At 38.2% G+C, this 15,093-nt stretch overlaps 1 protein-coding gene across 1 annotated transcript in view; it reads right to left on the reverse strand.

Moving 5' to 3' along the window:
* The window catches only part of RAD54B (RAD54 homolog B), a 23,657-nt gene extending 17,236 nt beyond the window's left edge, over window positions 1-6,421 (reverse strand). The window contains exons 1-3 of the mRNA XM_010174509.1: window positions 6,232-6,421; window positions 2,872-3,159; window positions 145-307 (exon numbers count right to left, since the gene is read on the reverse strand). Coding sequence (XP_010172811.1) covers window positions 145-307; window positions 2,872-3,159; window positions 6,232-6,256 — 476 coding nt within the window. The 5' untranslated portion in view covers window positions 6,257-6,421. The remainder of the gene's footprint in view (window positions 1-144; window positions 308-2,871; window positions 3,160-6,231) is intronic.
* Between the last annotated feature and the right edge of the window lie 8,672 nt (window positions 6,422-15,093).

The following is a 15,093-nucleotide window of genomic DNA, read 5'->3' on the forward strand; positions in this document are numbered from 1 at the left end:
TTGTGCAACCTTTACTGGGGGAAAATTACTAATATTAATTAATTAAACAATTGCTCAAATCTTCCCATTCAAATAATCTAATTTCAAACATAGTCATGAAAATATGACAGGTATTGAAAGCCAAAAGGATAACTATCGTCTTACCTCATTCCCATTACACATTCATATAGAAATATAATCCCTTCTTTCTGATGTGGTCGGAGATTATTTGCAATGTAAGGATCCACAACTACATCCACCATGGGTAAACCAGCCTTATTGAACATCCACTGATGACTTGCATTTGGTCTTGGCATGACTAGAGAATCTTGAAGTTCAAAACATATGCAAGTATTGCACGAAAACATTATTTTTAGTCTACTAGCAAAGTGTATTACTTCTCTAACTCAGCTATAGAATAAAGTCAATGATCTAATGACTGCTAAAAATAGTTTAATATATTGACCATTCTCAGACAGAAAATGCATTTACCAACAGAGCATACAGACAGCCTTCTAAATAAAAAAATCCTTTTACAGAGGTTTCCCAAACAGTTTGCACTTTGCTCAAAGGTAAAGGTGACAAACTGAGAAATCTGAGTATTTTTTTATGATAAGGTGAAACTGCATACTTAACAAATGTTGCATGATGACTTTGAATGCACAGAGTTAAATCAGAAGTTCTAAAAGGCTTCTGAAAGGAAAGTTCAACAAAAATAACATAAACAATGACATACATAAAGTCTAGACACTACATTTCAAGGGGGTATTCTTGTAGCTGCCCAAAAAGACTTTTCTGCCCAAGAAACAAAGGTGAAAAGGCAAAATTTGTTGTTTTTTTTTTAAAAAGAGGGAAGGACTGGGAGTTTGCTGACAAAGGCTGCAACAGTGCATGAATAAAAGAAGTGGACAAGACTGAAAACGTAAAGAGGCAAAGAAAGCATTAAGTACTCAGATATATCCTTTAGCTACATCTAAACAAGAGTTTTGCTTGCCATAATTTGTTTACAAACTCTAATGTCATCATTTTGCAAGACAATGTCTGTCCTGTGTTGATTATATTGATGCTACACATCCTCACTGAAAAGTTGTATTGTCAGAGGACACAATGAGAAAACAATTTATAGCTACTGGTATTTTTATGTCACTAAAGTAGATCTATATTGATAATTTATTCATGGCAATTTGTTGGTTAATGGCTTGTATCATTCAGGGAGATTTTGGTTCCTACCAACAAAGGGATGAGTTCTGATAGATTACCTCAAATTGCATGCCTGTATATATAAGAGCCAGTGGTGAAAAGAACATAACTTTCTGACAAAATTTTGCAGTCTCAGAGATGGGGAAGAAATAAGGTTTAGATGAGCAATGGACTAAAAGCTTAGAAATCATATGTGGAAGACGTCGCTTTACATCTTTGTCACTGTGCTCTGTTCTGCTGAGCACAAGGATAAATGGCTTTCCATTTTGAAGAAGTTGCATTTTAATTGACTATTGGCATAGAACTCAACATGAAAACCTCTGAGTGCTCCAATCCCGGGGTCCTGGTCTAGAAAAGTATCTCCATTACTTCTGAAAGAGCTTATGCAACAAGGCATTAAATAAACTATGTGATTCTCTTGTGTAAGCAATACTAATGACTGAAAGTCCAACCTACTGACGTGTTGAGGGCTCTCGGTATCAGGCAGTTCAGGGAAATCTCACAGGAGGTACTCCAATTCACCAGAAGAAAAGTCACAGCAGACAAAGAACTAAAATAAACCATAGCTTTTTGACGGACTAGTGCAAAAACTGATTTGGCTGTTGAATTTATCAGGTCTTTGCCAGATTTTAGGTTAGAAAGCTAATGTAGTATCAGCTTGCCACTACAGGAAGGAACATTCTTAGATATAACATAATCAAGTTGAATTCAGACCAGAAGCTGGTGTTAATAAGGCTGCTCATATGAAAGGGCCAATGACATCACTAATTACCACTTGATTGGGATTTCATTGTTTATTTACATAGCAGCCAGGTAGCAGCTTTGAAAAGTCTCATAGTATCAGAATACAAGGTAAGAAGTAGCATGGAGGTAAAACTATAGTAAGAATGTAGAACAAACTTTATTTTTTTTGTTTAGACATGCACTGCTCTGCTTAATAACATTTCTTTAAACATATTTTTATCTCCCATCTGAAAGATAAAGCCATCAGCAGAATATATCTCCTAAATGTTTGATTCCTGACAGACAGAAGGGTATTTCTCATTTAGATAAGCAATGCCACTTCCTCCAGCTATCCAACGTTTACAGGGTGCCTTTTATACAACTGGTTAACCAGCTCGTTTCTATGCAATTTGCAAACTCTCACGGCTCTTCAGCATATAGTATTTCTAGCATTATTATACAAAACTTTTATTCCAAAATAAAATTAGTTTGGGCAGTGTAGTTAGACTTGCTGGCTGTAAAGGATCAGGCACTGTCAGGACCAATTCTTTGAATCAAGCTTAACCTCTCTATTACTGATCATGCACTGTAATTATTGTGCTGCGACATTATGTCAGTGCTCCACTGACCCCAGTGGGAAGCTGGGACTTGTCTAGAACTTCTAGTATGTGAAAAACTGTTTCCTTGATCAGTAAACTCACTTTTCTTGGCAAAATTCTGAGAAACCACTCTAACTTGTTTCTAAAGACACCTGTAACAGCTATGTGAAACTATGCGGTGCTGAGTACTTCACTTGTTAGAAAGAAACACACATGATAAAATCCTAACACAGTATTGACAGAAACACTAGTCCTGTATGTCAGAAATACTTCAGTAATATATTGGGAAGCATGAAAACTCTGATTACACATTCAACGTTTTTTTGAGAGCCAGAGGATGCTTAAAGGAACTTAAAAATCTGAATCTTACTTGAAGCATTTGGATCATGCCGAGGTTTGTAGCTTTGAGAATCTTTGAGTATATTCTCTTCAGTATTGGGTTGACGGACACTTTTGAATGGTTTACAGAATGGTTTTGTATTAGCTTGAGATAAAGCAGTTGTGACTGTGTCATGAGTCCCTATTCCAGCCTGAAAACACCTGCCGCTGCTGAAGTCATCTGCTGAAATTACACCCATCACTTCAATTTCTTTTCCTCCAACCATCAGTGTTTGACCTTCACCAAGACTGTCTAGCTCTTTAGATTTATATCCGGTACCTAAAAGAATGTAAAAATGTATCAATTAGGAAAACACAGCAAATTCTACTTCCTTAACACCAGTACTCATCTGCAGGAAGGGGAAAAAAAAACCCAAACTGTGAACAGGTATTTGATTCTTAAGCATTTGAACTGTTACACATACACTGAACTCATTAAGGCTTTCCCTCCTTAACGGAGATTGACATTTGAGTGCTAATAATCAGAATTAGACAGCAGAATATGTGAGCAAGTATTCAATCACCCTCATCTACAATAAATTCTACTGAATGTCAAATAACCATTTAAAGGAATTTACAAAAACTAGCCCCATGTCATAAAATCTAAAAGCTTGCCTTAGTTTTAAATTTGCTCAAAACTCATGACCATTCTAGGTCCTTTTTGCTTCCTTTCATGCCCCAACAAGAACATCACTAGCCCCTCTTGCTATTGATCTAAACAGAATATTCTACTTTTAAAATAATTCTAAACTAGCTTTTTACAATTAAGGATTCATATGCATCTGAAATCATTATGCTCTGATTATTACCAGGATTTATCAATCAGCTCAATAGTTTGTTTATTCAAAAACCTACAGGGAGGTGATGCACTTTTCTATGTCCCCTTAGGGATTCCACAGGTGGGCATTCTCAGACCAGCTACCACATACTATTAGTCTCACTACAAAATACAGCTACAGCTGCTGCTTTCTTTTAAGATAAAGATGTAGAAAAGAGTGGTGGTTGAAGCTCTTGCATAAGAAACAGGAGACATATATATATTTATTTTCTTAACTCAGGGAAGTCAAAGCCACATCTCTACCTCAGAATTACAATCAGGCATGTTCTTTACCCCAGTTGTTGAATTTGTGCCACTTTGGATAAACAGGCTGGGATCCTTGGGCCAAAAAAAAAAAAAGCATGACTGTGTAGACCAGCAGTTAAAGCACTCACCTGTGAAAGAGGCAAACCCTCCCAAGGTTTTACACATATTTTATGCAACAAACACTACAAATAAAGACTGCTGGGAGCTGTTTGCAAAGCTCAAGTCTCCCACTTCTAGGAAGGTGGAAGGTTGGAAGGTGGAAGTCTGGATTTGAAATCTTTTAAGAGAAAAAATTTACTGAAGTGTTTCACAGTCTAAGCATGTGCTGAAAAACAGTCTGGCCAAAAGGGAAAGGCAGACATTTTTCTTCCCCTCCTCTAAATGTATTCAAAAAGCACACAGCAAACCCTGTTTGGTTCTTGAAAGAAGAACACCTGCTTTCAGAAAAGAGCTGAAGATGCCGGAACACAAGAGAATGCACCTGCCTTCCTAAATGAGGTGCCTAGAGAGGGCATTTACGACCTCTCCTTTGCTCTGCATTTTTGTTTTCTGTTATTACCTCTACAAAGCTTCAGCCTGAAGATAGTGAATACAGGTGTATCCCTGTGAAGAATCTTTTGGATTCCTGTTTGAAGAGTCTAACGATGGGCTTTAAGGGTAGATGGGAACTTAGGAAAGGCAAAAGCAAACCTACAAAGCTCAGATATTTATGCAGCTGCCAGAAATAAATGTTTCTATAACATACAGCAAATTGCAAGAGAGCACTTCCTAAATTCTCTGTAATACATTATTAAGGAATTGGGACATTTGCAGCAGAAAAGCAAGATGTTCTGATGCCACAAAAATAAGGTAAAGCCTGTGCTGGTTTTAGATTCCCATGCCCCTTCTTAGATCCAGCCCTGGTATGCTTAAGGAAAAAAAAAAATTAAAAATCTTCCTTTTCTCTTTTCTTCCCATTTAAAAATAATAAACTTCCTAGTATTAAATACAATCTTGGAGGTAAACACCACAGCTGGACCTTCCCTTCTCATTTACTGGGCTTGTAGAATAATTGCAGAAATTTAAAACTTACATTGCTTAAATTGGTCAATTTACGATTTTCTTAGAATCAACAAGCATTGAAAGCAACTCCGAATGGGCAAGTTGGCATCAATGACAGTGGTACCATTGTGCACCCTGACACCATCAAATGCAGCAAAAAGACTTTTAGCAGCAAAAATTAGAATATTAATTTTTTCATTGTGTTTTCTGCTAATTCAAGAAGACAGGACTTGAAAAAAAACACAGAACAACAGGGTGGTGGCTGATGCATTCCAGGCATTACCCTCACTTTCTCTGCCTTTTTCAATAACAAGCAAGTCTGTACATATATTGCTTTGCTATAAATAAATTCAAATTGATTTCTAAGTCACAGATTGATTTGCAAATGAAAACTGCCTCGTCCTAACACAGCTTACAGCATCACGATTGTAACAAAAGAGTAGAGAAGCCTGATTTATCAGCCCTAAAATTAATCAAATTATGTTTTGTAGCAATGTTGTCCAAGCCTACTCTCTTAAAAAATATCTTTGGCTCAGTTAGCAAAGTTAGTTCTTGCTTTGCTTTCAGTAAAAAATTACTGCTTCAAGTTGACTGCAGCCTATAGTTTGCAAGTCTTATTTTTAACTCTGATATCAACCCAAACTGTGTCTTACAGCAGCAGCTGCTGCTAAAACTACAAGACTAAAAATTGCTACGCAGTTGACTTTGGCTGGTCTGGAAAACGTTGCTATTTTCAACAAAGACAATATTTTTAGCTGTTTGACTGGCTGAACAGAACAGATATCCAACCTCTGACATTCCTGGTTGCCATACTACTGACTGGAGTATCTACAAGAAACTTACCTGTATATCTTCCCCTAATTCTAACACCTTCTCCAATGTATTATGTGAGCAACCAAAATCAACTGCTCATCTCTCATTTGGCATCGCTGCTGAACTAGTACAGCCGTTCATTTCCAGATCCTCTCCCTGGACCAGCATTTGGTGTTTCCATGAATAATGTTATTCAGCCTGCCTCAGCCTCCCCCATGCATCTGCCTTATGTATAAGAAATATAAAGCTTTCTTTCCGACTCCTCCTCTCCTCCAAAACCTACTGTATTTTCATCCTGTGGTTGACAATGGGAGGGAGAACTCTAAAACATCTAAAGAGCTGTGTCTCTGTTATTTAAAGCACAATAATTTTAAACCACTTGTTCATTTACACAAGTATGCAAATCTACCGTACCTCTTCCAATGTCTTTGCCTTCCATATCTTTCAATATTACTGACTTCCCTTTGGTTATAAGAACAGCATCACCTTCCCACTTCTTATGCTTTTTCTTTGATGCCTTACACCACACAACACTGAAATATTTTGCAAGGCAGTCAGGTTCTTCCTGAGCTGCTGCTTCCTTTGCTGTCCCTGATGTTGGCAGATACAGCACATCTAAAAGGGAAATAAAATAAAATAACAAAGAATATCTCAGGTTCTTTTGACGAAGCATATAGTCATTTGCATTTCAAACAAATCAAGGACAATCTGTGCATTCATCTTATATAAACAAAGTGGTGTATTTCCTGTCCTGGACCACCTGTGGTAAGTTTGGACTGAGACAGAACAGCACATAAGGACTCATCCTGAAATAGGAATCATTAAATTGTTTTCGGAAAGCATGCTCTTTCAGGAAAAGCACATTACTTGGTACATTAGCAGGTGAGCCCTTGATTTGACATACAAGATGATGAGAATAGAGAAAGAATAAAAGGAAAGACTGGGGAAAAAAAACAAAAGGGAAATGAGCATAGGAGAAAAAAAAACAGGGTCCTGGTGAGACAGTGCTGGGCAATGTTCTGGAAGCAAGGGCAGGAACACAGAACTCAGGAGCAAAGGAGGCCAGTAACCAGATCTGGAGCTGAAGTCATTAGTACTAAGTGGAAGAATAAGCATAATTTTAATAATGCAAAAGATTATTTCAACTCCTTTCCCTATATCCTTTAAAAATAAGTAATTGTACAAATCCTGAAACAGACTATATCTCTTCAGTTTGCAGCAACTCAAATGTTAGTAGGCTTAGATTGATTTACATTTGTCAGCAGCTACCTAATTATAAGTGTCATGGATGTAAATATTAATAGGAAATATTTAGGTTAATAAGGTTAAGAAATCATAATAGAACAGGCAGCAGTTGATTATAGTATTGACTAAAAATAAACACATGCTTTCAAGAGTTAGCAATCTGACATAAGTATTGGTAGATAAGTCCCCAGCATTACCTAAAGGAATATCTGTAGCATTCCTTTTCAGCACATGCACAGCTTCAAAGGGAGAATCAGACTAATTTTCATTAAAATACCCTTGCATGCTGGTTAAAGGCTTAAATCAGTTTGCTCCTTTGCTTCCATGTGGGATTCAACACTATACAAATCTGTTACAAAAAAGTGTTTATGCCACAGACTAACCTTTCCAAAATTTCCAAGTGTGCTGGTATTTAAAGGAGAAGCAGCAAGAGTAAACTTTTGCTAACAATAAAAAAGCAACTTTATCACTTATTTTGTTTCATTTTGTCCAATAAAGAGGCAACTTTATCACTTCCACATCAAGTCTACATATTCTTTAAACTGGGAAACACTCATAAGTTACATGCCTAAAACGAGTGCAATTTTTCAGACTACTAAAAAGTTATTATCTAAATGAAAAATGTTATATTTATTAAATAGAATTTTATTTCCAAAGCTCTCTAAAAGTTTTATTGTCTGTATAGATCTCTATGCTAACACAGTGCCTAACATAGATAGGATTTTCCATAGCTGGATGTTTCTTCAGGGTATTAGCCAACATCTGTAGTGTTGCGACAGATGCCCCCATCTCCGAGAGGTAAGAGAGCAGCTACTGAACACTGGCACACCGCAGAAGGATGGGAAAATGGAACAGAGCAGATCTTTTTGAAATGTAGGGGATTTTTTGTAGATGAAACCTGGGAAATGAGCCTGAGAGCAAGAATAAATCCTTGCAGTTTTGCAAAAAGGTCCAAGAGTTCTATTGGATCTTCAGTAATCACAAGTGATAAGACTTAGAGGAGTGAGAGAGTGGAAGAAGAGAGAAAACCCATACATTGCTAAAAATAATTTGATTCTATATTGAGTTTCTAATTGTAATCTGATTCAACAAGATAAATACAAGATTGTTTTTGCTTTTCAAACTGATTCTCTTAATTTAATCAGCAACTTCTTTCCTTGTATTAAGATTTTAAGTAACTGTTAGTGCAAGAACTGGAGATTTCATTGCAGAACTCTCCCCTTCCCTCTTGAAGGATGGCCATCCATAAACAAATGACCACCTCCTTGTCTCCTCCACTGACCTTCCACATGAGTTTGGTGACCCCTGAGATCTGTTTTATGGTCATTGCTTTTTTACTCAGGGAATCCTGCATGGTGTTATCTGAATCACCAGTAGATTAACTTTCAGGTCAGTAACAATTCTTCAAACTCTTCTTGTCCCTACTTCATTCAAAATAATAAGAAAAACAATAATTTAGAAACAGAGCTGGAAACCGCTAGCATTTTGTAATGGTGACTTTTGCCAAAAAGGATTTCCAAAGCAACCAGCCCCCAGTGAGAAGCAAACTGGGCACCAATATTCCATACAATTCTACCATGTTCCTACGGGAAAACTGAAAAATAGCAGCCTCTGCAATGCTCAGATTCCTTCTCTCAATTTGTCTTCCAAATTATAATAATTTCTTTTTAAAAAATATCCAATAATAATTTATTTTTATGCTACATAAAGTATTCTCCTTTCACCTATCACTATAGATTCAGATAAAAGTGTTAAGGTATTTTTTTTCCTAAAAATTAAACCTTCTTCCATGGAATTCCCTTGAATAGAAAATCCAAATTTGTTCACCAATAATGCTGATTAGGTACTTGCATTCAACCTTCTTTTTATCTTACCATTTTTTTTTAATGCAGCATCACATCTATTTAACTTCAAAGATTTATTCCACTGCAACAGCAGAATATCCAGATTTCATAAATACAGTGTCAGGAACTTTTCAGGACTTGAAATGAGACTGGTATGTTATCCACAGGGACTAAGTTCAGTGTTAGAACATGGGTACAGAGAGCAACGGTTTCAACAGTAAAACCCTTGCTGCTCACTGACCATAGACAGAATCTTAAATAGAACTGGGTTTGCTGAGACCCTGGAAGATAAACTGCAATTGTAAACTCTGAGCTCTTCTGTTAATCGGTTTGGACTGAAAATAATAAGTAACAGGAACTATGTGTACACCACAGTACACAAAGATGAGGAAATCATGGCCACTCACTTCCCTCTCAAACAGCAAACCTGAGCGTGCAGTTTTCTTAACCATGAAGTGGCACGTCTTTCCTCCAAGAATGAAGGGCCTGGGAACTTTAAAGACATGGCTAATAAGGCTTTGAAAAGTTTCCACAAATAAAAAAGGTCTCTCTCTTTGGTTGAGAAAGCAAGGGCTTAAGTTTCAAGATATAAACCACAGCCTAGTCAATATGAGGAAGTTTCAGCAGTCTCAGGGAGGTGATGATTTACAGAAAGCGGGACAGGATCCAGGAGAGGGGACGAGGGAGCGTTCCAATGGCAAACTAGTTTAACCAGTTTCTGACGAGCAGGATTTAGAGAAAATGCATCAATTAAGTTCGTTAGGTTACTCCCAACACACCAAGAAAGCAGCTGCCTTATGAAAGACTACAAAAGGCAACTCAAAACGTGCTTTTTCAGTAGACTCTACACTGTGGCTCGCAGCAGGGTAGGCATGCCTTACCATACGGAGTGCAGCATGCTCCAGGGAGCAGGGCACCAGACACCTCAGCCTGAGGTGTGGTTTAATGGATGGCTTAATCCCATCCAACTGCAGGCTGCTTCCAAAGCCCACAAGCTCACCTTTCCTCCCCTCTCCCCCTCTGCTTCTCATCCACCAGCTGCAGGCAAGCCAGCTCAATGAATCCCTTCAGCAACTACAGTCAGTAAAAGGAATGTGCAGTTTGGAACAAGGAGACACGGAGGCTGCCCTTTTTTTTATGGCAGCTACTGTTAGGTCGGGGTGATTTTGAAACCATGAGACCTGTCAAGTTACACAACACCTCTGCAACTGAACTTCCACATTATGTGTATGGAACGATGGGGAGTTTTCCCTCAACCACTCTGAATCTTCTAAATAAAAAGCACTGTCGCAATCCAAAAATTACAACTTGAAGAAGACAACTTTAATTCAAGTTACAGTCTATAGTGCTAAGGAGTAATTAAAAAAAGAGAGGGGGGCAGAGTAAAAAATCTGGACTGAAGTAAAAGAAGATTTGGCCTTTGCATGAATCACAGCCAGAACTTGATGGCAGTGCTCTGCTGCAGCCTCTGCAGCCACTCTGGACACCTGCCATCGACCTGCTCTGTGGAGGACGTAATCAAAAAGTTCCTTAATCAAATTAATTCATAACATTTAGAGAACAGATGTTTACATGGTAGTTAAATGTCTTGTTCCATATGAAAGATCTGTATGTTAAACACTCCTAAGATACCCAAGAAATATTTAAAGAAATATAAGACAGAGATAGCACCACCCTTCATTTGCAAAGCAATTTCAGTCTAATGATAAACTTAATACAAGCTAACATGTAAATGTATATTAGTTTGCCGTGAAGATGGAAAAATATGTAATAACTCTTCTCACAGCTCTTCCATGAGACTTTTATGAGGAGTGCAACCAGCAAGAGTCGAGCTGACTTGCCCTAAAACAACAGAAAACAATGGTAGCTGGGACTACATCTCAGAGTTGTGTGATTACCACCCAGTGCTTTGTACCTCTCTTTCAAACACAAACTGCATATGTAATTAATCTCACACACACCAGCATCATTAGCAAACTCACCTAAAGGTTGGTATTTCAAATAGGAATATTTTCTTTGAAAAACACATCATTGTCTTAAATCTAAAATTGTTTTTAAACAAAAATGCAAAATTTTCTAATATTTTTAAACATCTGTGTCAAAGTCACTTTATATACATATCTTTCACCTGAAACTCCAGTCAAACTAGCCTCTAGATTGCTAAACGTGCATTACTATGGGAATCTCCATTAGTAGATCTGATTTTACATAGCTGATTACTCTGCCAGGCCTTCATCAGTCCATACACATCTTCCACGCTAGCTGTTTCACTTTAAGCACATATATTCACACACATATGCAATGTCCATAAAAACTTCAAACTTTTGAGAACAAAAATCACAGATTATTGCAGTTTTAGTCAATTACTATTCTTTGTAGAAGCTCTAATAACTCAATACTCTGGAGAAGAATCTAAAAATCCGGGGAGAAGATAGTGCTTATTTTTTTCTTTTGGCTAGGGCAAAACTTTTTGCATTCCTGAAAGCTAAAAGCTCTTGGAAATAAATGCAGTTTGCACATTCTCTGCAGCTTAATTTCCTGAGGATTACACACTGGACATGCTCTAACTGAGGCCGAGAATAGCTTTCTCTGTAGTCACAGCTCCCACTGCTCACACCATTGGCTGGGTCTCTTCCAAGCACGCCAGCAGGGAGTATCTCCTGGTCCCTCTCCTTTCAGAGACCATCTCCCCTCCTGACACCACCCAGGGAAAGATGGCAGAGAGGACAAGGCCCAGCTACAAGGTAGAGCAATTTGGGAGAAGCAGCCTGAAAAGAAAGACTACTGCTGGAAAGGAAGGCTGATGTTAAACTGGCAGAAAACTGACAACTGGATAAAAGAGCGTAAGTCAGAGCTGGGATCTGAAAGAACACCATGGAAAGGCGATAAACCAAGCAGGGAGTAAAAAGAGTAGGAAGACAACAGATTATTTTAGGAGAAGGGACGGGTAAAATAACTGGGCCAGACTGGGACTGGAGTCCAATATAAGAGCCAAGCAGCAGAGAGAGAGTTGGGATTTTCTGAACAGGAACTGGGGCAAGAAAAACTTACTGTCCCTCATCTCTGTCCCTCAAAATTCAAGTTTCACTGAAAAACTTAGGGCTAGAAGCCATCAAGGGAAATCAAGGGAAGTCTTAACAGGAAGAAATGAGAACAGGAGCTGATTAGACAGTGACAGGGAAAATAAAGTAAAAAGTGACAGTGGAAGAAACCAGCTAAGGCCAACATGGGATTGCAAGATAAAAGATGTAAAGCAGGTGAGCCCAAAAGGGCACCCAGAGCAACCCAACCTCCTGGTGAAGAGGGCCCCACTCCTCTTTCCCCATCCTTCTAGTTTAACTTTACCCCCAATTCAAATTTTAAGACTTCCAAGGTAAAGGTAGTCAACATAAAACTACTATAATTGTTAGGCTGTTCCACATAATTTTACAGAATGGGATAGGGAAGGACTGGGGGAGGAGAGCAGTGGGGGAGGAGAGGTGCAACATAAGGGATGCAGGCAATTAAGCTATTGAACTGGATCCATTTGACTGATCACACCCTGCGAGACAAACCCAAATCAATTCTGAGGTTACGACTGGTGGAGCACTCAACACTGGGCAAATAATTTCTGGCGGACAAGTTGGTGAAGGCAAAGCAGGACCTAAAGCTTGGATCATCCTATCATTTTCCCCCAAGTCCCTTTGGTACTTTCTGCTCTTCATCCTGAAAAATTTTCAGTCTTTCAGTTTCTTTGCTGTCAGCAAACACATGCAAAACTGACTGGCCAAAACACTGCATGCCACTCTATTAATGGTCTACGCTGAATTCAGTGACCTCCTAATGCAGGCACTCACTATTATCCCAAAGGGTAAATATAAGTTTCAACCTTGCCTGTTTCACATAGACGAAAACATCAAATTATACAGAACAATCTGTTTAGAGATGTTAATTTGCTCTAAAAGCCAAACTACAACCCTGTGGCGCAAAACTACGTCACACCCCCACCCCATCCCCCAAGCCCCAGCTTCCACTAAGTGAATAGTTTTAAGGTTGTGAAGTTGAGCAAAGTTTGGAGATGTCAAAAATAAGACCGTTCCAGTGACCTGATCTGCCCCGTTGTGCGTATGCATTAAGGATAAAGCCTTTGCAGAAAACATGCTGAGCTCCAGCGCCGCGGGACCTCTTGCTCATTCAGTGCAGGGAACTGATCGGCTCCGCAGTGGGAGGGGAAAAAAGAGGCTGCTGCTGCCTACACGATCCCTCAGCTGCTTTGTTGCAAACTGCAGAAGGTGTGGGATGAAGGAGGCTGAGACTACAGGCCAGGAAGTCCACTCTTGTGATCAGATGAACTTAACAGTGCCTTACAGAACTGGATTTTATTCTAGAGCTCCTCTGTGATGTAAGGAAACTCCAACTTTTCAGCAGTAAACATTTGTCTGAGCACCTGTCCTGTGATTCAGTTTCATTTGTAGTAACTGTGAACATTCATGGGTGGAAATGGAAGTTGTGGTTTGGAAAGATTAACTGGACAGTAAACTAAAGCACTGAGATAATGCAGTGCTAGCTGATTCAGTCTGCACCTTCAGTAATAACAGGGCTTTTTGTTTCTATTCTCTCTGTGCCTCAACTCCTGCATTATATCCTAGAAAGTGGAGATTATACCAACCTCTTATCTCACAAGGACGTTGTGAAATGTAATTACATCTGTGAAGCACTCAGATACCATCATGATGTGCATCAGAGGAAAAAAACAGTCAGCTAATTAATTAGAAATCGTTTGAATAGTGTGCTGAAAACAAGGCATAAGTCTATAACTGAACAAAGAGGTTGAAAGGAAATAATGAATAGTGGCTCACTAAATGGACACAGTCCTTTCTGTGATCTTAAATTGGCAAGGAAGCCTTCAGAAATATAACCCATCTTCGTGTAACTAACAACTATACCCAACAGCACAAGAAGGCTGGATTCAGGTTGTGTGTATTTGCAAGTTTTTGGGTACCTGAGTTTGTAACTTTCTTTTCAAATAGGGACCTTCCATATAAAATAACAGAGATGGTAGGTGTACTTAATATGACCAAGCAGGAACAATCCTCTCATCACCATTTAATGAAACATTTACCTCTTACGGTACCAGCTGCAGAGAAGGGAGGATGGAGAGCATATACTTTCAAAATTATAGCTCCATGGTAAAAAACTATTCTTTCTAAACCTCTCAACTGTCTAAAAATCCAAGCGACTCCAGCTTCCACTGTAAAAATTTAATGAACTAAGCTGAAAGCTTCTGTCAAGTCCACAGAAACAGATGTGCAAGTCCTATTATCAAAGGAAAAAGCAGCATCATTGAGAATTCTGAAAGGCTGCAGGCATCATTCAGTGCAGTGAGCCAGATCAGCTCAGTAAAACATTGGAATAAAGTGCCATCCAAGTTGACCGTTTACTACACTTAATGTTGCCATCCACACCAAAAGTTGTTTTGATTAATTTGTCAAGTAAAGGCTCTTTTACTTCAAAAAACAAATGCAAAAGTTATGTCAGAAAGCAATATCTGTACTTGAGTTCTGTAAATATTGAATGTTATTGCAATAAATTATCATCTAAATGGGATATGAGCAGAAAAATTCCAAATATTTATATTACCAAAAATTACAAATTACTAAGAAATAATTATTAGGCTGTTACACAATTCCAGGCTAATTGTAGCCATCTCAAAAAGCAGTTAATCTTTGAAGCAGCTTGCAAAGATGTGTATGCATCATTTTGTTTTTAAATGTTAATGGAAGATACATAGCTAAATCCTTATGTGGTACTTTGAAAAGATGAAGTTTGGCATTCTCTTAAGCATTGGCTATTACTTCTACTGCTTTTTATTAAAAATAAACCATACTTCTGTGCTGTTCAAAATCTCTGTTCCTAAAATGCAAAGACTCTTAGATCTGTATCAAAAAGCCAGCAGGCAGAAAGGGATTTATTAAGATTACGTATCCTTCACAGTAACATCTGCTTTAGCACATATTGGAAGGAAAAACATTTTTAATGTACTGTTTGTGTTTGCTAATGGCCATCTTTGATTTCCCTGGATTATAATAGAGTCCTTAAAATAACAATAATCAATAAAACTTATGCCCACTGTCATAAGCATGAAACACAATATATTCCTACCCTAAATTATTTAAACAGGACTGTTTAAAATTTATGACATTACCCT

This window comes from Antrostomus carolinensis, unplaced genomic scaffold (assembly GCF_000700745.2).
Source record: "Antrostomus carolinensis isolate BGI_N321 unplaced genomic scaffold, ASM70074v2 scaffold22378, whole genome shotgun sequence".
NCBI lineage: Eukaryota > Metazoa > Chordata > Aves > Caprimulgiformes > Caprimulgidae > Antrostomus > Antrostomus carolinensis.